The sequence below is a fragment of the Kogia breviceps genome, chromosome 4 (assembly GCF_026419965.1).
Source record: "Kogia breviceps isolate mKogBre1 chromosome 4, mKogBre1 haplotype 1, whole genome shotgun sequence".
Taxonomy (NCBI): domain Eukaryota; kingdom Metazoa; phylum Chordata; class Mammalia; order Artiodactyla; family Physeteridae; genus Kogia; species Kogia breviceps.
The window spans coordinates 25,483,674-25,505,377 of NC_081313.1; the positions used below are offsets into that span (position 1 = coordinate 25,483,674).

Sequence of the window (21,704 nt, forward strand, 5' to 3'; positions counted from 1 at the left end):
TTCCCCCACCTCACCCCAGACCACAGGGAGGGCAACGCGTGGCACCGTTTTAATACTTGCTCCAAAGTTCTCCAGTCTGACACCCCAGCTTAGAGTCATAAAGCCCCGGAAGGGAATCAAAGGATAAAAGCAGGAAGGGACAAAAGGCAAACTGGAGCATCACGAATGCCCAGAGTTATAAAGCTTACTGCAGACAGGAAGGTCACACTTACCTGGAGTGGGTGGAGAGGATAATTGAGCCAGACTTCTCGCAAGTCCTGGAAAATGAAGTGATGCCTTTAATGCTTGAGGGAGCCATTTAACACACTCCAGAGTGCTAAATAAAATGCCATTATGTGAAATACTGAACTATTTTAGATGCTGACTCCACTTACTGCAAATTCAATCGTGCTGGCAAACTAATTTTTTTTAAGTGTATTCACCACTCAAACGGCCTGGAGTGACTCTAATTAGCCTATTAAGCTGGGGAGGAAAAGAGCCCCCCCACACACCCCCAAGAGTCAAAGACACCTTTTAAAACTCAGTTACCCATTTGCTTAACCTAATACACTGGATTAAGCTGCTGTTTTGATCACATTATTCAGTTTACCATTCCCCAGAAATGTACATCAGCTGTGCCTTTTGTAATGAAAACTCATCTCAAATGGTCCTTTATTTAGGCACTAATTCATTATCGTTGAGTTGTTTTAAGATGGAGTGGAAAACACCTCATATCTAGTTCCTAAACACTTAGATTTGTAAGACCACACTTTTACTGTGGATCATTACAAATGTATACTTGAAATAAGAGAATAAATAAAAGAATAAATTCTGTGGAAAATCCTAACCCATTGAGTTAAATCCTGAGACAGTTATAACTAGACCTTCCTCAGGATTAAAGTGTTTTTCCTTCAGTTTTAGACTCCAGGGAGCCTCTGACTGAATCTCCTTTCTGGCCTCGATCACAGGTTTTTGAGATAAATGACAAAACTTTTAAAAGACAAGTTGTTGTTGTTGTTTTAATTTTTGGAGGGGGGAAGTATAGGAAAATATCCCTTGCGATCAGATGATGACAAAGTGAAATAAAATACCTGATATTTTTGTACAACTTGCATCTTAACAAAATACACTTAGGTTTTGTTTTTGGTGTTTTATTTTCCCAATATAAAAAACAAGCTTAAGTACCAAACTGTTCTTTTAAAGCTATGTAAAGGACTTCTCTTAACCAATTCAATAACCTTTCCCTTGAATTCTCTGTAGCATAAATTATACCGAATGTCACTCCCTTCCTGCAACTTTCTCATGTTCTCTCAATGCTTTTTCTCTTCCTGCTGTACCTGAAACGGACATTTACCAAACTTCAGCCCCTTGCCTGACCTATTCATTACCTGCTTCTCTGGAGAGCCCCGCCATTCCCATTGCTTTAACTGCTACCTCTGTTTAAATCACTTGTTCATCTCTGCTGCAGTTCTGACCTCTCACCCAAGCTACAAGTCCATAACTCTAAGTGCCTTTATCGGCATCTTTTACCTCATACCTAAATGACCAAATTATACCTTTTACCTTTCACCTTTCTAACACTATGGTGTTAGCAAACACTGCAGCATGAGGAGACAGGCTGCCTGATTTAATCCTGATTCCCCATTGGCAAGTTACTTAACCTCCCTGAGCCAACCTTTCCTCAAGTGTAAGACAAAGATAATCACAGTACCTACTTCAGACTGTTCTCTGATGCCTCAGTGAGCAATGTACTCAAAGCATTGAACCCAGTGCTGGCACACAGAAAATGCCACTATTAATAATGATGACATCAACAATGACTAAAAACAACTATCTCTTCGACCAACTTCAATCTCCAAAGCTCAAAACTGTCAGGGACTTCGAGATTCATCTTCCTCCTTTCTTCTATGTATTCTTTGCTCAAAAACACTGATTTCTTCTTTGATGTTTGCTGTCACCCATCTTGGTGTAATAGCTTAAAACCTTAAAACTAGCCCGTTTCAATGGCATCCATTTCCTTTATTCTACCCTGCACACTGAGATAAGCCTCTGTTGCCCCTTGGGGTCAGAGAAAACATCCTGGAAAAGATCACGACTGGAGTCCCAGCTCTGCCTTCTATTAGCCCAAGGACCTTAGGTAAAGCCTCTACCTTCAGTTTGCTCTTCTGGAAAATGTTCATTGACTGTTGGGACATTAGATCATGCAGCGTATTTTTATGGAATACCTGTTACATATTAGCTTACTAAGACGAATAAGACACTATCCCTGTCCTCAGAGGAGCCTCGTGGGGAAGAATGAAGGTAAATAAGTATAATTTAATAAACTATCACAAATTCTATAAGAGTGATGTATATATACCAAGTGCTAGGAAAACTCTGCCTGGGGTGTCAGATCAAGCTTCAAAGAGGAAGTGACTTTTCAGCTGTATTCTGCAGAACACAGAATACTGAGGAATTCAGTACATCAGCAGAGGGAGGGAATCAAAAGCAGGGCACCATACATACACAAATAATAGGTCTCAAAGTACACATAAAAGGATAACTCTTAATAAGCAGAGCACAGAGGATTTTAAGGCAGTGAAAACGTATGACACTGTAATGGTGGCTATATGTCATTACATATTTGTCTGAACCCACGGAATGTACAACACCAAGAGTGAACCCTCGTGTAAACTATGGACTTTGGGTGATTATGATGTATCAGTGTAGGTTCACTGATTATACCAAGTTTACTACTCTGGTCGGGGATGCTGATAGTGGAGGAGGCTGTACATGTGTGGGGCAGGGAATATATGGGAAATTTAAGTACCTTCCTTCCTCTCAATTTTGTTGTAAACCTAAAAAAAATTTTTCACACTACTGTAAAGCAAAAACTAAAATAAAATAAAATCAACACTTATTTGTTAATAAATTATAACAGGCTCAAAAAAAATTAAAATTAAAAAAAGGTAATTCCTAGAATGGCACAAAGAGGGAGTGAAAGGAAAGGAGACCGGGGCTTCCCTGGTGGCGCAGTGGCTGAGAGTCCGCCTGCCGATGCAGGGGACGCGGGTTCGTGCCCCGGTCCGGGAAAATCCCACGTGCCGCTCCACGGCTGGGCCCGTGAGCCATGGCCGCTGAGCCTGCGCGTCCGGAGCCTGTGCTCCGCAACGGGAGAGGCCACTACAGTGAGAGGCCCCCGTACCGCAAAAAAATAAATAAATAAAGGAGACCGAAAAAATAGGTGGGAGTCAGATTATGAGAACTATTAAATGCTATGTTGTGGAATACAGACTTTGGCAGGCAATAAAGAAACCAAAGATTTTAAGCCGCAAAGACCATAATCAAATCTGTGCATTAAAAAGAAGACAACACTAAATGCATCAAGAATGATGGACTAGAGCAGCAGGGAAGGACAACAGGTTAATTATGGCAGGTGAGAGATGAGGAGGACAAACGTTAAAGCAACAGTACGGCCAAGAGTAAACCCACTCAGGAGATGCGAGGGACCGAACTGACAGGGGTATGCAACTGAATGGAGAGGAGGAGCAAAAAGCTTAAGGACAAAAGAATACCCTAAGGTTTCTGGTCTAGATCATAAAATTAAAGACGGAGAAATATGTTTGGGGGCTAAGGTATTGAATTCAAATACTAAACCTGTTGAAATTAGGTGTCTGTGGAACACCCAGGTGAAGCTGCCCAGAGGCAATTTGAAAAGACACTTTTTCCAATTTCTGGAGCTCCAGAGAAAGGCCTGGGTCAGAGAAACTGGGACAGATGTGCACAGACAAAAAGGGGTGTGTATCGGGGTGGGGGAGTGGGAGACTAGGGAAGATTACATAGTAATTGCTCCCTATCTTTCTAAGAGGGTCATTGGATGGTCAAATGGAAACAGTGGTTCTGAATGTACTGGGTAAGCCGGGAAGGGTCACACAGACCTGAAAACACAGAATTGGCAAAATCATCCTGGGGCTGAAAGAGTAAAAAGTAGTTCAGGCTGAGAAAGAAAAATAGCCCTTCTGTCAACAGGGCTGATAGGACGACACACATAAAGCCAGCTTCCAAGTTAACAGGAAACAGCATTTCCCTCAAGGTCTTACAGCATCTGTAAAACCCTGAACGACTCCCTCTTGGAGAAACAACTGCTCTCCCACCAGCATTGCCCTCTGGCCTGCGTTGCTATGTCTTACCCCCAGAATAAAGATTGCCAGGGACACTCAATAGCTAAACTGCCCCTCGGCTCCTGACAGCACCCAGTCCCAAATTAATCCCCTGCTTCTTCTAATCCGGCCTCAGACACGGCAACCAAACAAGAACTGATCCCTGCTTTCCTGGCCCCTCGGAACGGGTCAGCACCAGCCCAGGCCTCAGAAAGGAGGGCCCCCTCCCTGTTATGAGCACGTCCCCCACCCCCTCTCCCAGCCCCATGCATGGAGTCAATAAACCTACAGCTTGTCTCTGGCTGTCTTTGGCTGACTGGACTTTCACAGAACCATTACTCGAGAAAAAGTACGATGGTTCGCCGAAATCTCTCACATACTACAACTAAGAGATGTAAACCAATATGGAGATGTCAGATGAGTTAGACTGTCCAAGTGTGCGCACTTGAAAACACTGAAGTGGGAAGACCATATGTTACTAAGCCCTGTTCAATTTCACAAAAGACACCCTAAAATGACTAAAACAAATTCTGAATGTCAGCCGTCCCATTGGTAAGATGATGTTCAGGCTCTGCTTTTTCATTTAGTCATTTATCCATTTCATTCCTTTAACAAATATTTATTAAACTCCGCACATGCCAGCATTGTACTTGGTACTGGAAATAAAAGATAAGCCTGCTAAGTAGACAAGTGGGAGAGAAGCAGCTTAAAGACAGAAGAGAATCTAAACAAAACTGATGCAATTAAGAATACCAGGTATAAAGCTGCATATAATTCAGGAAAACAGGAACACAGAGTGGATGGGGGATGCAGGTAAGACGGGAGGACAGGGGCAGGAGTAGGTGGAGGTGGAGGATAGGTTCAAGGGGTGAGGGGGCACATAGAGGCAAGGCTGGAGGAGCAAACGAAGTAAAGAGGTTGCTGAAATTGCTAACAGAAGATAAAGGTCAGAACAAAGTTATTTTAAGTTTTGAGAAAAAGACTTAAAATACATCTGCTACAGATACAAATCAGGATACACACTTGTTTATAGGTTGTAGGACAAAATGGGGGACATGGAACACCTGTAGATAATGTTCCGACCAGGAGGAAATTCACACGTATAAAATCACCACCTATCTCTATAAAAACAGGTAAAAGAAGATCAAATCCTCAGATATGAGCATCATCCCAGCCCCATTTTTCAAAACTATTGATTCTTTTTTTTTTTTTTTAAACTATCTTGAGGAATACAGTAATAACATCTGACAGCCACTTACACTGAAGGTTTCACAAAGGCTTAAAACCCTGGCTTCCTATGTTCTTTACTGCTCCATGAGGGCTATTTCATTCAATTATAATGACATTTCAATCGGGAATACAGAGTTGCCTCTCCCTTTAAATGTTAAATTGACTTGTTTGGGTACAAAAAGCAGCCAGTATGCTCTATTGCATGCAGGATTAAAAAGGTAGCCCTGGCAATATTAATAGCTTAATACTTTAGTAACAACAGAAACTATTTTAGAATCTATCATTTTTTCTTAAACTATAATTTTCTTAAAAAAAAAAAAGTACTTCCATATTCTTTATTCATAGCCTTATCAGAAACTCCCTATGAACTGACTTTCTAAAATAAGTATACATTTATCTAGTCTACATAACTTACATAAAAACAAATCATAAACAGAAAAGCCAAAAGGCTATATAGCTTCAACTAAGCCTGCATGGGGTAGGTACTCAATGATTATAAAATATAAAATCATAATTAATTTCAAGATACTTCAAAATAAAGCAAAGTCCTACCTTATTTGTATTCATATTTAACTTACAAGTGACCATGAGGAAAGATGGGGTTTTGGGTAGAAGACAAACTAGTGTAAATGTCCACAGAACTTTCCCATCTGTGACAGAGTTGAATCAGCTATTTCTGAAGTGCTTGAAATCTACCATCTATGGTAGATTTGGGGTTTTTGTTTCTCTTACACGTTCTTTAAAATACAAAGACTAATTGATATAAAATCTTCTGTAATGATATATAACTGAGAAAAATCAAATGAATCGAGATAAATACCGGATCATTGAAGAGTAAGCGTCCAAATAACTGTTTGGCTTCCTCCAGGCTTCCCTCCAAGTAAACAGCTCCTAGATAAAAGGAAGAGAATGCCAAAAGGAAAGCTGCATTAATATTCAGAGAAAATTACATATCTCCATAAAAAAGCAAAGAGGCAAGCCAAAACCCACTCACAGAAAAATTCGACAAGATCAGAAGCAATTGTTTTAAAGGTAGCATTTTCCCTCTTTTAGCTATGCTCTGTGTTATAAGTTAGATGGAAATATGAAATTCAATTTACTAAAACATAAACCTTATTTTGTAAGAAAAAGAGGCCAACTATGAACTATCGTGAAGGATATGGGTATGAACCATTAGTGGCTAAGCGAACTATGCACAAATACTTAACTTTATGAAAATGTTATGTTTTATTTTCTATATTTATAGTTTATATTTCAGACCGTAGATAAAATCTGAGCTCAGATCAATTAAGGCTTCTGCAAATAAAAATCAGGATAACCTTTACCTTTAATTAGAAATAATTATTAAAATTTTTTTGAAATAACTAAGCACTGTACACATGTTTACCATTCATCATAACCAGTAAGTACTATAGTAACATCTTAACTGGGTATCAAATAACTGGAGTAGGCTAGTTCTTAAAATCATATTTTTTACATCTGTCTTCAGAAAGGCTATTTTCCACATAAAATATTCAGATACTTAGTCACCAGGGCTTTTGATGACTGAATACACTTATTATTTATCAATAATTGTAATAATAATGATAACAATAACAATAATAACGATGATGGTGATGACAGTATTAGTAGTAGTAGGGGTTTGGGGAGGTCACTCATGACCTAGGCCCTGTACAAGGCATTTTCACTTTCTTACCTTCACCTTCAAGGGCACCTTAGTAAGAGGGTATTAGAAAAGATTTACAGGACTGGGGCCCATAATAGGTGATTTGGGGGAGGGTTAAAGGAAATGGAACTTCGCTCTGGATTTGATGCAACCAGGATCAGATACTAAGATCGTTACAACTCCGTGAGGTACTATCTCCATGTCCCAGATGGGGAAACTGAGCCTCAAAGAGATTCAGTAACTTGGCAAAGACACAGAGCCAATAAATGATACAAAAGGGAACTGAGTCATGTGTGCCAGGCTATGGGGCCACTGTAACATTAACTGTCAAAAGTATTATGTCTACAGAGCACAGTCACTCCACGTGACAAACCCTCTGAAAATAGACATATTTGTGCAAAACAGACATACCTGTGGAAAGACTGTGGATAATTATTAAACATTCTCTTGCTACCATCATCGGCATGGAACTACAATGGGAAGCTTTTATATTCATTTTCAAAGAAAGAGGGCAAAATTGATAAGGAAGTACAAAGCCCTTTGAAAAATGTACTCAATCATTTACCTTAAAAAATCAAGGAATTTTGTCAATCTACTGAAACGTTTCATTGTAAAGCATACTTGCAATCACCAGCTAATTAACTCTTCATAACTTTCCTGTACAAACAGCTAATTATATTCTAGTTACAGTAAAAAAGAAACTGAGGAAGTAAAGAGCCTGAGTGAGGAAGTAAAATGTCTGCATCAGTCTTGCTTCAAGTGAATAAACAATAGTTATAGAGACTCAAGCCCTGGGATTTTAAATATGTGGCGTCTTCAAGATGTTTAAATCAGAAAATCCTGTGAATAGTTTAAAATGTGATCAAAAACAGTATTAGGGCCTCACCAGCAATTTACTTATGTATGTGATCCTGAATCAAATCTGGCAAGTTATCCATCCCCATATTAATTCACTGCACTTCAGTTCAGTATATACTAAGCATGTACATGACATGGTACAAGGAATTCAAGAAAAGAAAGCATGACTGCTGCTCTGGAGGAACTACAATAACTATACTATAAGGAGGTGGGTATTATACTGGGGACCTCACATGCTTTGGGAACAAGTAATTTTGTCCCACGTCTCCACATTGAATTTTATGTGCCCTCCAGACATTGTAGACATGCAGGAAACTAGACTATAAGTGAGAAATTACCTATTAATGCTTCAAAACAATTAGCCATGGCATGTCGAAGGTCTGATTCTCTACAAAGGTCAGGTCCATGAGCATAAAGCATAAATCGATCCAGTTCAAGTTTCTACAGAATTCAAAATGACAGAAAGTAAAAAAAAAAATTGACAAAATCATATTGTAACTGTAATAACTCAGCATCTCCTAGGGGTATGGTTACAATTTAATTGGCTTTATGTGAAAATTTAGTCACCATTCCCTATGAGTCCTTACATATGGCTTAGCGCTGACAAACCACGACTTTTCCCCAAACAAGCTTCTATGAACTCTGATGGTTCAATTTGGTTCAGAACTGATCAGATCTGAGCTGTCCAATTCTAGGTTCAGAACAAGGACTAGCTTAAGCTGGAATAAGACTCTGTTACAAGACCATACCCTTGGGTTCACCCAATATGGCTAGGGAGATACAAACCCAACCCGAAGTTAACCTCTAGGATTCCAGAGTTATGTGGTACTGATGGTGTTTGTACCATATGTAAGAGATTTTTATGTGGTAGAGTAAATGGGGACCCTCAGAAGACTTCAAATGCCTTATATCTCTAAATCTTTTTTTTTATTTGACAAGGATTTGGGGAGCCATATATCTTTGCACTTATGTCTGCTTTTTGAGGTTACCACACTCATACTTCTAAAGTCTCAGTGAGATCTAAGCAATGGGTTGGAACTATCTTATGGTCTCTGGGAATATGGTTTATAATGAATTATATTTTTTTTATTTGGCCTCAGACAAGTTTAGAGACAAATTTACGGCCCAGTTCTAGAAATTGTGTAGGACTTAATGAATATATCTGTGCACACTAACTTTACTTCTGCCTTCAGTTTACTGTCTTACCCATATTTTCTCTTTATTTTGAGTTCAGTATCTACTTATTTTTTATCCTATTGTATTACAATGTACAAATCAAGTCCTTTTAGAACTAGACACAGTATGTTTTTTTATAAAACTCCTGAGATTGAATAAATGGAAATCATAATTCATTCCATAAAAGGAGAAAGATACAAACATTGCATAAGCATGCAATAAATCTGTTTCTATTACCATGTAATTCAGTTCAATAAATACTTACTAAGCAATAACATGCCACGTAATATGGAACAAGTCGCAAGTCACTGAACAACCTAGGACAATATGAATCTCATCAGCTCTCAGATAAAAGAGACTCAGATTTTGTGTGTCTTGATATGTATGTTAAAAATATCCATATCTGTTTACATTGGAAAAAGGGACAATAAAAATGAGACATATATGCTATCAGTATTTTGTATTCCTAGGAATTCATGAGTGTATTATAAACTCCAATGAGAGTTCTGACTACCACAAATGCAACAGCAGAAACCACCTCTTTTTAAAAAATTGATCCCCAAGTGCAAAGTTTATACTAGACTATGTAAATTTCACTTGTTCACCGGGAAAGTCCAATTGTTTGCTATCTCTGGAGCCGTGCTTGAGAGTAGAGTGCAAGCCATATTTTATATTATAAACAACTATTCTGGAATGCTATGAATTTTCCAACTTCTCATAATCCTTCCTCTATATCCTTATTTTTTCATGAAGGCATTAGTGGAAATTTTAAAAAAGAAAAGTGGTGCTCCACTGTGCATGTGTTAAAATGTTCCTGTCTGGAGCACTGACCTAGAGCTTTCATTACCTTCTCAGAGTCAGCAATACTCCTCCATCAAGTCCCGCCTCCCAAATGGTTAATAAGAACCACTGCTCTAGACAGAAGAAGGTAAGACCACCACTGCCTACTGCTGGAGGAGATGGGTGTTGAGTGCTATGGGAATGTCAGGGTTTGGGGTGGAGGAAGATCACACAGAAATCCCTGAAGGGAGAAACTGGCCACCCCCATCATAACTCATGGCTGTGTACAGCACCCACTGTGTTATGTAACAGCATCCATGTTCATGCTATGGTAATTTCCCACACTCTGTAAATATCCTCCCTACAATTGTCTGAAAAACAATTATGCAATTCTATTATATCTGAAACTGAAAAGAAAACGATGGTGAGGTGGGGGGAGCGTGCTGACAATCTACTTACTACAGGTATTTCCAATGGACACTTACGTGAACTATCAGGAAGCATCTTGACAATTAAATCAACTAAACATTGAAGCAGTTTTATATAGATTGTGGAATTTCATTCACTGTAAGGCTAAAACCAAGTTAGCATACCTGTCGCCTATAGTTTTTCCTGAAGGCATCACTGTCTGTATTCTCAAATGTCACTGAAGCTAGGTCAAAGCCTACCAACATAGCTATGATGAGGATGTTATATACAATAAAGCAATGCACTCTTGCTAACACGAAAACCGTGGGATAAAAGTAACCACATTTTAGATGTAATTAATGCCTTGGCAAGATCAAATTAAGAAGTCAGAGACTTCCCTGGTGGTCCAGTGGTAAAGAATCAGCCTTCCAATGCAGGGAACGCGGGTTCAATCCCTGGTCGGGGAACTAAAATCCCATATGCCGCAGGGCAACGAAGCCCGTGCGCCACAACTACTGAGCTCACACGCCTCAACGAGAGAGCCCGCGTGCTGCAAACTACAGAGCCCGCGTGCCCTGGAGCCCGCGCACCACAGCTAGGGAGAGAAAACCCGTGCACCGCAACAAAGAGCTCGCACACTGCAACGAAGACCCCGAGTGCCCCAACTAAGACCTGATGCACCCAGAATAAAATAAAGAAATAAATAAAATAAATATATTTTTTTAAAAAGTCAGTCATAAAACTAGAATGGGTTTTATCTAGTCTTTTCTACCAGATTTCAACATTTATATCAAAATGAAGAAAAATAAAACTACTTAAAGCAAAAAATCAAGGAAAACTCGCAATAAAAACAACAAACTCCTACTAGTTTATTCATATGTTTATGTGATTACTATGAACAGGCACTGCACCAAGCACTTTACAAACGGAATCATTAAAACTCAAACGATAATCTCATTTAATTCTCACAACCACCCTGTGTAGTAGATGCTAATGCCATCTCCATTCTATAGATGAGAAAGCAGAAGCTTGGCAAAGAGAATAACAATTTGTCCACGGTCCCCCTGCGGGTTTTCTGATGGCCCATGCAGGTGCCCATGTCCTATCCGTTATGATTTATGATAAGACAGTGCAAGAAACTAACACAACATTGTAAAGCAACTATACACCAATAAAAATTAATTTTAAAAAAAGACACTGCACAGAGACAGGAAGATCAAATGAGATAATGTAAGAAACATGCCTACCATGAATCTAAATCAAGAAAAGGTTCTGTTAGTCACTCAGCTAAGTCAACGTGGCTAGCTGAAGAGCCTAAAACCTAAATCTTAATTAACAGGATTTGTGATTTGGGGGGCATTCTCAAAGATCTGTAAAGTATCCCCTGTGGATACAAATGGCCTGGAGTATTCTATGCAAAGCTATAGTTCTGCTTGTTAAAGTAAATTAAAAACAAATGTAATACAGAAATATTACACAAAGGGAAAATACGAAATGTTTCATTTCTTTTACTCTGTTCTCATGTTCCTTTCCCCAAATGTTTAACTCTGTACGTGCACATCTGTCAAATTTTTCCTCTTCTCTTATCAAGTTACCTCACTGTGGAGTTCATTGGCTGCTGGTGAAACTCACTAAGGTAACAGAACTAATAAGGGTGAGTCCTTAAGACCCAAACAAAAAAGTCCTTCCTCGTCTATAAAATATTAAACCCTTAATGCACCTTAAAGGGTTACTTATTCAAATGCAAAATTATGCATGGACTGAAGAAGAGAATGACTTCACTACAAATGCTTCAGATATTTGACGTACCTTTGCTAGCATGGCAAGGTGCTGGTTCTGAACAATGGCAGTCCGATAGGTTGCTAATCCTCCCTCTTCTAGACTGGGAAACAAATAGTACAAATGGACACTGCCAAAAAAGAAAGCATATAAGTAAATATATATCACAATATTCTGTCTGTGGTTCTGAGTCCAAAAAACAGGCCTGACACATAATACCTGGGCAATACATACCAGCTGAAGTGAACTAAACTGTAGGGTCTTTGAAAGTTAAACAGTATGCATGGTATAACTGAATGTACTAAAACCCAAACACCACCATTCACTCACATGTTCACATTGAGTTCTGTAGAAAGATTTCTCTAAAATATGATAACAACAAAGACCTGAACAAACATTCATAAGCTGCTGAGAGCAAACCTATCTAATACATGAAAATTGAGCCTGGAAACAGAGAGTTTTGCTTGGGTTGGGTTATGAGGGCCCCTGAAGAGGAAGGAGCCTGGGAGCTCTGAGCAGGGCAGCTGTGTGGCACGTTCTTCACAAGTACAGACAGGGACAGGAAGAGGAACACGAGTGGCCAACAGAACCGGCGCTGCTGATCAGGAAAGTACGGGAATTAGGAAGAAGGCCGATGGAAGACCTGTTCCGACCATGACACTAACTGCGCTCCCCTAACTCTCACACTGGTGTCTCAGACCCACTGTTGATCGGGGCAGCTGAGCTTGTCTAGTCCTACTGTGTCCAGTGAGAGCAAGCTTAGAGAACAGCCCCTTTGCCTCATTATGTCCTTCTGGGAAAAGAAATGACCTAAAGAGAATAAAAATAGCTCAAGACAGTTCCAAGAGAAACATGTGTTATCTCCCTTTAAAAGGGAAATTTTATGAGTATTGAAAAAACAAAATGTACTTTCCTACCCCTACCTCCAAATTAAGGACCCTGAAATATTTCTGCAGAGAAAACATACAAACCTACAGAAACACGTACACAGACACACACACACACACAGACACACACACACACACAGACACACACACACACACACACACACACACACACAGACACACACACACAGACACACACACACACACACACCCCAAAATCGATTTATTAACAGTCTTGTAAACTTTACTTCCCTTGAGTTCAGGAAGAGTGAGAAAGGGATCAAAGACAATCCTAGAAAATGAAACGACATTTTAAAATACCATCCCTTTCGCTACAAATTGAATATAAGCTCTGAAGCATCTAGACCAAGACAAGCTGATCTCTTCTGGCTGTAGCAACTTGAACATAAACTCGACAGGACAGAGACACTAGCCTTTCATCTTGTAATCTTGCTCATTACAGCATCAGTGAGTGCAAGTTATCAGGGCAAGAGCCACAGACATGTAGCTTTTAAGCTCTACAGAGGAGACCAAAAACATGATGGTGTTTCAAGGCCTTCTTTGGCTAATTACAAAGAAGGTATGTATTACGTATGTTACCTATAAAATGCAATTATTGGGGAATGGAAGAAAAGCCTACTTACCTGGTCAGAAATTCAACAACAGCATCACCCAGGAACTCCAACCGTTCGTTGTGATTAATCCTACAGAATTAAAAAGATCACTTAAAATAGCACACATTTATATTTCCTCCCTCTCTTCTCACAGAAAAGGATACTGAGGGTTAGCTCCTTTAGTAATCAAAGCACCCTACCTTATTCCTCATAATCAAGACCACTGATGGCCATCTTAGCTGGAGGTACAGGGGCTGCCTGGTGGGAAAGGGACACATACTACGTGTCTCAAGTCTTCCCACCCCGGTGCTTCCTTCCCCCTCGGAGTCAGATTTAAAGCAAGGAGACATCACCCTAACAATTGTGACTCTTTCCACACCACTATCGGGTGGACGAGAGAAAGGAGATTGCATTCTTAGAGAGGGTTAGAACACTGAAAGATCAGCTTTGGTACAACGTTCCAGCTTCCCATGGTCCAAACTCCAAATTCTAAATTTAACCTAGCATTTAAAGTCCTTCAAAATAGGCTCAGTCTCATTGTCCACTGCTATCCCCTCCCACCTATGCACAGGGTCCTGTTCCAAAACTGCCTGGTCCTCTCTGAAAAGGGCATCCCCTAAAACACTCAGTGCCTCTGTTCAGGCGAAGCTCCTTGCTGCCCTGGAGGCTTCTGCTCTCCCCTGTGCACTGAGACACACTGAAAACCTACCCATCTCTCAAGGTCTAGCAAAATGTGAGCTCCAGATGAATCCCTGCCTGAGTCCCTCATCAAAATTAATACTCTCCCCCTCAGTGCAGAGATCGCATTTTATTTATATCTTAATTACATGATGAATGTGCATCTCACAGGCTGTTTCTCACGTTGGAGTACAAGGCTGAACCGAATGCCTAATCCTTCAGAGACCTTCTCTGTGGTAACATTTCATTGTTAATGTGCATGAGTTAAATATAACTATACAACTGAGATTTATGTGGTTAAATAGTGACACTTTAAAAAACTATGGGCGGCATATTCACTTGAGATGATGCCATCATAAAAGTTAATTATTTTGTAGTTTTGATAGGCAGACAGATTTTTATTTATTAATTTTAAGTCTTCGTGTCTTTTTGTAAATGCTAGCTGATCCCAAATCAGATTAAGAGAGCAACCAGCCATTTAAACTTTTGATGGCTCTGACTGTGACCTTTCCTAATGCCCCCATTTCCCTATTTCTAGTCAACGAGTAAATAACCCGGAAGAAAAGTAATGTCATGAACGGCATTCCTTCCTTTAAGACTTATTACTGAGCCCCTGCTTTGTGAAAGGCATTAGTTGGAAAAAGGAAAAGAATTTGAAAAAAGGAAAAAGAGAGTAGGACAAAAGACCTTCAAAATGCTCACAGTTAAAAAAAAAAAAAATCAGACTATGACACAATTATAATACCTGGGAGAACCAGAACATGCACAATAAAACAAATGCCAGCAGGATCTGGGCAGGATGTCACAGGGCATTGCACAGGTACAATTACCGCTGGCATTCAGGGAAGGGAGAGGGTACGCCTGGCAGCACATCAAGTCCATCAGTCTTACTGGTGTGCAGACAGCCACAGGGAAGAGAGTGATGTGTCTGGATCACTGGGAGCTGAGACTGCCAGGTGGGGAAGTTCAGGCTTATTCAGCAGGTGACGAGACGTCACAGAAAGCTTTCAAGCGGGTTACAGCTAAGATCTAGAGAGGAGGCTCCAGAAATAGCAAGATGAAGGCTGGAGAGGCAGCCTGAAGGGAGACCTGGCAGAAGGCGGCACTAATTGCACTGCAGGATGGGCAGGGGCCAGAGGAGTGGTATTCAGAGGGGCCGGGGGAAGAATTCCATCGAGCTCCCCGACCTGCCTTGCTCCTCCACCTTCAGCGCCAGACACAGATTCCCCAAACGACCTACTAGCTCGTTGGCTCTCTCTTTCCTTCCTCCAGTCTGAAATTCTGAGCAAGCTTGCTTCGGAGGAGATATAACCACTGACACTTGAAATTGGAGAGTGTTCATTTCAAAGATATACATATGCTTCCAAGGAGCAGAGACTACTGCATCCCACTTTGTAACAGCAAAGTGAGAAAGAAACAGGGAAGAGGGCAAGTCGTTTCAAGTGAATGCAATTATTCTGGTGCACGGTGCATCACTGCCCTATAATCTGTGAACAACCACCAGAGCTCTCCTTAGCCCCCAGTCTGGTGTGTATGTTTTGTTTCTGACCTTCACGGAAGCACTTAGCAGAGTCTTCCTTATATGAAGTTACTTATGTTTACAGCACTTTTACCCCACCCCAGGCAGTCACACCTCCTGGTGAGTGGGGGCTTTGTCTTACTTGCCTTTGGATCCCTGTAAAATATCTACGAACTGCCTCAAGCTCAAAAGGCACTGGATAAATGTCTGTTGGATTACATTCGTCTGAGTTTCTTCAGTATGGCTCCCAGGGCTGTACTGACACAGCTGGGGCTCCTGGACAGCAGCAGCCAAGCAGCAGCCGGCCCGGCCACCGAGGCGGGGAGGATCTTTCTGAACAGAAGCGTGGGGTCGACTCTGCATCAGCCAAAAGATCAGACCTACTGCAAGAGGCTCTCAGCACAAGCAGCAGAGGCCAGGGCAGAAGTCAAAGGACACGAGAGATCATCTGTTTATTCTCTATCAGTGGTATCATTTTCAAAATGGTAAATTCAGAAAGAACACACTTTCTCAGCTATCATTCCCTTTGCCACAGTAAGAAAACAGAAACCATGAGGTTTAAACAATGATACCAAAAGACATAATTTACATACCAGTAACTGTGGTTGGGGTAGATGAGACAGAGATCACTTAAACCTGTGCTTCCATCGTTGAAAAGGACGTGTCTATTGCGTGTGCGGCCTTGCTAAAGGGGCTGCAGGGGACCCAGGGTTTCACTTATTAAAATACAGAACCAGTCATCGGGAGACTCCACAATACAGCAAGGTAAAATGAAACCGTGGCCACACTATTCCTGAGGGTGTGATTAAGGGCTCCTCTAATTAGACAGTCCTTTTCTGATCTTACACCCTCACAGAACACAGTAGTGAGGCATGAGATCATCTTCAAACTGGAATTTTAAAGTTCTGTCCTGCCTTTCTTTTTACCTCTTGATTGAAGAGGAAAGACAGTTTGGTTTATGATAACCTCAAAAGACAGCAACGTCAAGGCAAGTCTATTTGAAAAGAAAAGTGATATATGAAGAAAAAGGTAGAAAAGGAAGCTGCACTAGCTCAGCTGGGCACCTACCTCACTGTGGAGGCCAGTTACCAGCAGCAGCAGCAGTGTCTCAACTCTGTCACTTCCAACCCTGCTCTACCTACCTTTCATCCATCTAAGTCTGGATCCCAAGAGGGACAAACCTGGCTATTCAACTCTTCAATGCCCCGTTTTAAAAAGCAAGCCGCCCTCAAGCAACCTCCTCTACTGGCTTTCAAAATAGAACCTGCTGTGCTTCACACACAGAGATAAGCCTCCTGAGAGCAACATCAGAGCCCCATCAGCATCTGGCATTTACTTCCATGCAGTTTTCCAGGGTGTTAATGAGTTAATATAGACTCAACCTACTTCCTTTCCAGGTTCTTCAGGGGTTCCAGGCCACAAAGTGAGAATATTAATATATTAAGGTATCACTTAAAATCAAGAAATAAAATAAGGAAAGCTAACATATAAAACTTTCCAACCCACTACATGAGGCCAGCATTATCCTAATAGTGAAACCAGACTAAAATGTCACAGGAAAGGAAAACTACAGACCAAAAATCCTCAACAGCATACTCGCAAACTAAATTCTAACTAAACATAGCATATAAAAAGGATTATATACCATGATCAAGTGTGATGTATCCCAGGAAGGCAAGGTTGGTTTAACACCCCAAAATCAATTAATGTAATACACCATGTGGATAAAATAAATGAAAAAAAACACATGATCATCTTAATAGATGCAGAAAAAGCATCTGACAAAGCTCAACACACTCTCACGACAAAAACATTCAGCAAATTAGGAATAAAAGGGAACTTCCTCAATCTGATAAAAGGCACCTATGAAAAACCCAGAGATAACATCATACACAATGGTAAAAGAATGTTTTCCATTTAAGATTAGGAAGAAGGTAAGGATCCTCTCTCACCACTTCTGTTTGATATTGTACTGGAGACTTCAGCTACGGCAACTAGGTTAAGAAAATGAAATAAAAGCCATCCAGACTGAAAAGGAAATAGTAAAAATATCTCTATTTATAAGTGAAATGATCATCTGTATAGAAAGTCTTAAGGAATTCACTAAAAAATTACTGGAGCTAACAAATGAGCTCATCAAGGTTGCAAGATACAAGATCAATAATCAAAAATCAATTATATTTCTATATGCTTGTAATGAAAAATCCAAAAATAAAGATTAAGAAAACAATTTCATTTATAATAGCATCAAAAAGAATAAAATACTTATGAATAAATTTAACAAAAGATATACAAAATGTATACTCTGAAAACTAAAAAGCATTACTAAGAAATTAAAGACAACAAAGAAAAAATAAAGACATCTAATGTTCAGGGAACAGAAGACAATATTAAGCAGAAGACTTAATATTAAGATGGTAAGCATTCACAAATTGATCCACAGATTCAACACAATCCCTATCAAAACCCTAGCTGGCTTCTTTGCAGAAGTTCTTAAGGTAATTAAAAAATTCATGTGGAAATGTAACAGGTCTAGAATAGCCAGAACAGTCTTGAAAAAAAAGAAGAAAGTTGGAGAAGAGATCTTGCATTTCTAGATTTCAAAACTTATTACAAAGCTATAGTAATCAAGACAGTGTGGTACTGGCTTAAGGACAGACATAAAGATCAATGGAATGAACTAAGAATCCAAAAATAAACCCTCAAATATACTGTCAAGGGTAATGTAAACCCAGATGATTTAGTGGGGGAAGATCAGTCTTTTCAAGAAATGGTGCTGGGACAACTGCATATCCACAAGCAAAAGAATGCAGCTGGACCTCTATGTCATACCATATATAAGAATTAACTCAGAACAGAACAGATCTAAATGGCAGAGGAAAAAACCCATAAAGCTCTTAGAAGAAACAGATAGATGTAAGTCTTCGTGACTTTAGATTAGGCAATGGTTTCTTAGACATGACACTAAAAGCAGAAGCAACAAAAGCAACAAAATTTATCTATTATGTGGAATTCATCAAAACTTTTGTGCTTCACTAAGAGAGTTTAAAGATGATCCATAGAACGAGAAAAGATTTTTACAAATCACATACCTGATAAGGGACTTGTATCTAGAATACATGAAAAAATGATTGCAACTCAACAACAGAAAGTAACCTGATTAAAAATGAGAAAAGGATCTGAATAGATACTTCTCCAGAGAAGATACATGAATGGCCCATTAGCACATGAAAAGATGCTCAACATCAGTAGCCATCAGGGAAATATGACAAAACCACAATGAGATAATATTTCATATCCACTAGGAAGCCCAGGTTCTAAAAGGACAGATAATAACAAATGTTGGGAAAGATGTGAAGAAATCAGAACTTTCATATATATTGCTGCTGGGAAATAAAATGGTGCAGCCACTTTGGAAACAGTCTGGCAGTTCCTTAAAAGAAAGGTGAAACAGAGTTACCATATCATCCAGAAATTCCACTCCTAGGTATATACCCAAGAAAAATCAAAACATATGTCCATACAAAAACCTGTATACAAATATTCATAGCAACAGCATTCATAATAACCAAAAAGTAAAAACAACAAATGACCATCAGTTGGTGACTAGATAAATAAAACATGGTATACCTATACCATGGAATATTATTTGGCAATAAAAAGAAACACTGACATATACTGTAACATGGATAAATCTTTTAAACATAATGTAAAGTAAAATAAACCAGTCACAAAGGACCACATATTGTATGACACCATTTATACAAAATGTTCAGAATAGGTAAAGCCATAAATATTGAACATGGATTAAAAGAAGACTGGTGGATATCCAGGGCTGGGCAGGCTGAGGGAAATGGGGAGTATAGGGTTTCTTTTGGGGGTGATGAAAACGCTCTAAAATTAGACAGTGATCACGGTTGCACCATTTTGTGAATAAACCAAAAACCACTGAATTGTACACTTTAAATGGGGGAATTGTATGGTATGTGAATTATATCTCAACAAAGCGGTTATTAAAAAAATCTACTTTACCTTGAGGGAGTTGGGTCATCTTGGCCAAGGCGTGACATAATATTTATTAAGGTGTTAATGCCTATTAAAAAGAAAATCACAACTAAATACTGTTAGAAGAATTCTAGGACCACCATATGACATGTAGAAAGAAAATTATGTATCTCACCCCAATTTGACTAGCATGTCTACAACTTTGATCAACTTAGTTACTTAAAACACTTGATAGGAGAAAGAAAATTTTCTCACAAATTCATCTACTCTTATCATAATGCTCTGCTCAAAGTGAATGTTATTACATATGGGTCGGGAAACACTAAAGAAAGAGAGAAATGAAACAGTCACCAGGGAACCATTCCTGTTGGGGATTTAATTTACAACAGGAGACACAGAACAAAACCGGAGAGTGGAATCCAAACTTACCTTTTTTCCGCATGTGCATGTGATGAACTTTTCTATCTCCATATTTGGGTTGCCGAATTCCACAGTTAGACAAAGAATTTCTGGCATGATCAGGATTCATTCCAAAATTTAAGTGATGACTCGGGTGGGTCATGGCCAGCTAAAATTTCAATGAAATAAGTTCAGTCTTAAAACCTCAGCATAAAAACAAAAACAAAAACAAATTCAGCATAGAAGCACCATCTTTATATCACCTCAAATGAAACAGGAAAGAGATCTGTTTATCTAGTCAAATTTTAAGCCCTGATCTTTCCATCTGATTTCCTCCAGTGTCAAATTTCCAAAGCTTTGGTGCAAGCTCTTCTAAACAAACCTAAAAAACCACATCTTTCAGAAAAGAATTAGAATACGCAGCACCTGGAAAGAAGAGCCATAAAGGAGGAAAAGCTGAAAGAAGCGGTCAGGTTTGATGGGCAAATTTTAGCTTTAGTCTATTTCTTTAGGGACAGCATCAAAAAGAAAAAAAAAGGGAAAAAAAAAGTGAGAAAAAGGGTTTGAAAGTGGCAATAAGAGTAGAGTAACGGAGAGAGCTTTGTTTCTAAACATCCTCATCATCTCCCAGAACAGAGCGTCTCAGTGCTCCATTTGTAACCTGCAAGATGAATTACTCCTATCTTGTTATTATATAAATGTACAGGAGAGTAATTCTTACCTGTAACAGACAACGATCTTGGAAAGTATATCCTATCAACTTGTCCAGATGCATTAGGCACTGGTGGTAGCGAATATGATGGGTCAAAACAGGCAGCATCATTGCATGCTAGGAAAAAGCACATTTCAATATGTTTAACTCTATAAAAACTTATTAAAAACACTTCATTTATTTTACAATAAACAAGAACCATTTTTACATCCTAAATTCCGTCGCACAGTCTTGAAACAGTTTACTGGTGGCATGGCATCCTGGCATATCCTCTGTGAGGGGTGGTGGACTACGGCTGTTAAAGATAAGGTCTCCAGAACCAGAATGCCTGGGTCCAAATCCTGCTCTGTCACTCGTTCATCATGGGACTCAGGGCAAATTATCTAACCTCTCTGTTTCTGTTTCCTCACCTGTAAAATGAAGACAATCAGTGTAGCTACTTTCAAGGACAGTTAAAAGGATTAAATGAGCAAACACAAAAAGCTGCTTAGAACAAGGCCTATTGGCTCTCACTGAAGTAGGAATAGCCATGGTTCATCAGTACCCAGCAGGGCAACCTTAAGGAAGTCATAACAATTTCTGTCCCTCCTTGTCTAACTTTAATTCTAAGGGAATGGATTAGGACTCACAAATTCTGAAACTTTGTCAGTGTCAAGACACTTCTGAGAATCTAAGGAAAATGAATCTTTCCCCAGAAAAGTGCCTATGTGCACAAACGTGCAAAAATTGTTTGGAATTTTAATGAGTTCACAGATCTCTAAAGTCCATCACTATCCTCTGGGTAAGAACTTCTCAGTCAGATGATCTCGAAAGGCCATTCTAGGTTTAACACTCAATCTAACATTATAAGGACAACTTTTATAAAACCAACGATACAG

At 39.5% G+C, this 21,704-nt stretch overlaps 1 protein-coding gene across 18 annotated transcripts in view; it reads right to left on the reverse strand.

Annotated features, from left to right (window-relative positions):
* The window catches only part of DROSHA (drosha ribonuclease III), a 126,368-nt gene that overhangs the window by 24,977 nt on the left and 79,687 nt on the right, over positions 1-21,704 (reverse strand). For all 18 annotated transcript variants that reach the window (XM_059060820.2, XM_067030837.1, XM_059060824.2 and 15 more), the window contains 8 exons: positions 20,836-20,943; positions 20,145-20,283; positions 19,743-19,803; positions 13,544-13,603; positions 12,046-12,145; positions 8,211-8,313; positions 6,169-6,239; positions 213-257 (listed from right to left, as the gene is read on the reverse strand). In XM_059060820.2, coding sequence (XP_058916803.1) covers positions 213-257; positions 6,169-6,239; positions 8,211-8,313; positions 12,046-12,145; positions 13,544-13,603; positions 19,743-19,803; positions 20,145-20,283; positions 20,836-20,943 — 687 coding nt within the window. The remainder of the gene's footprint in view (positions 1-212; positions 258-6,168; positions 6,240-8,210; positions 8,314-12,045; positions 12,146-13,543; positions 13,604-19,742; positions 19,804-20,144; positions 20,284-20,835; positions 20,944-21,704) is intronic.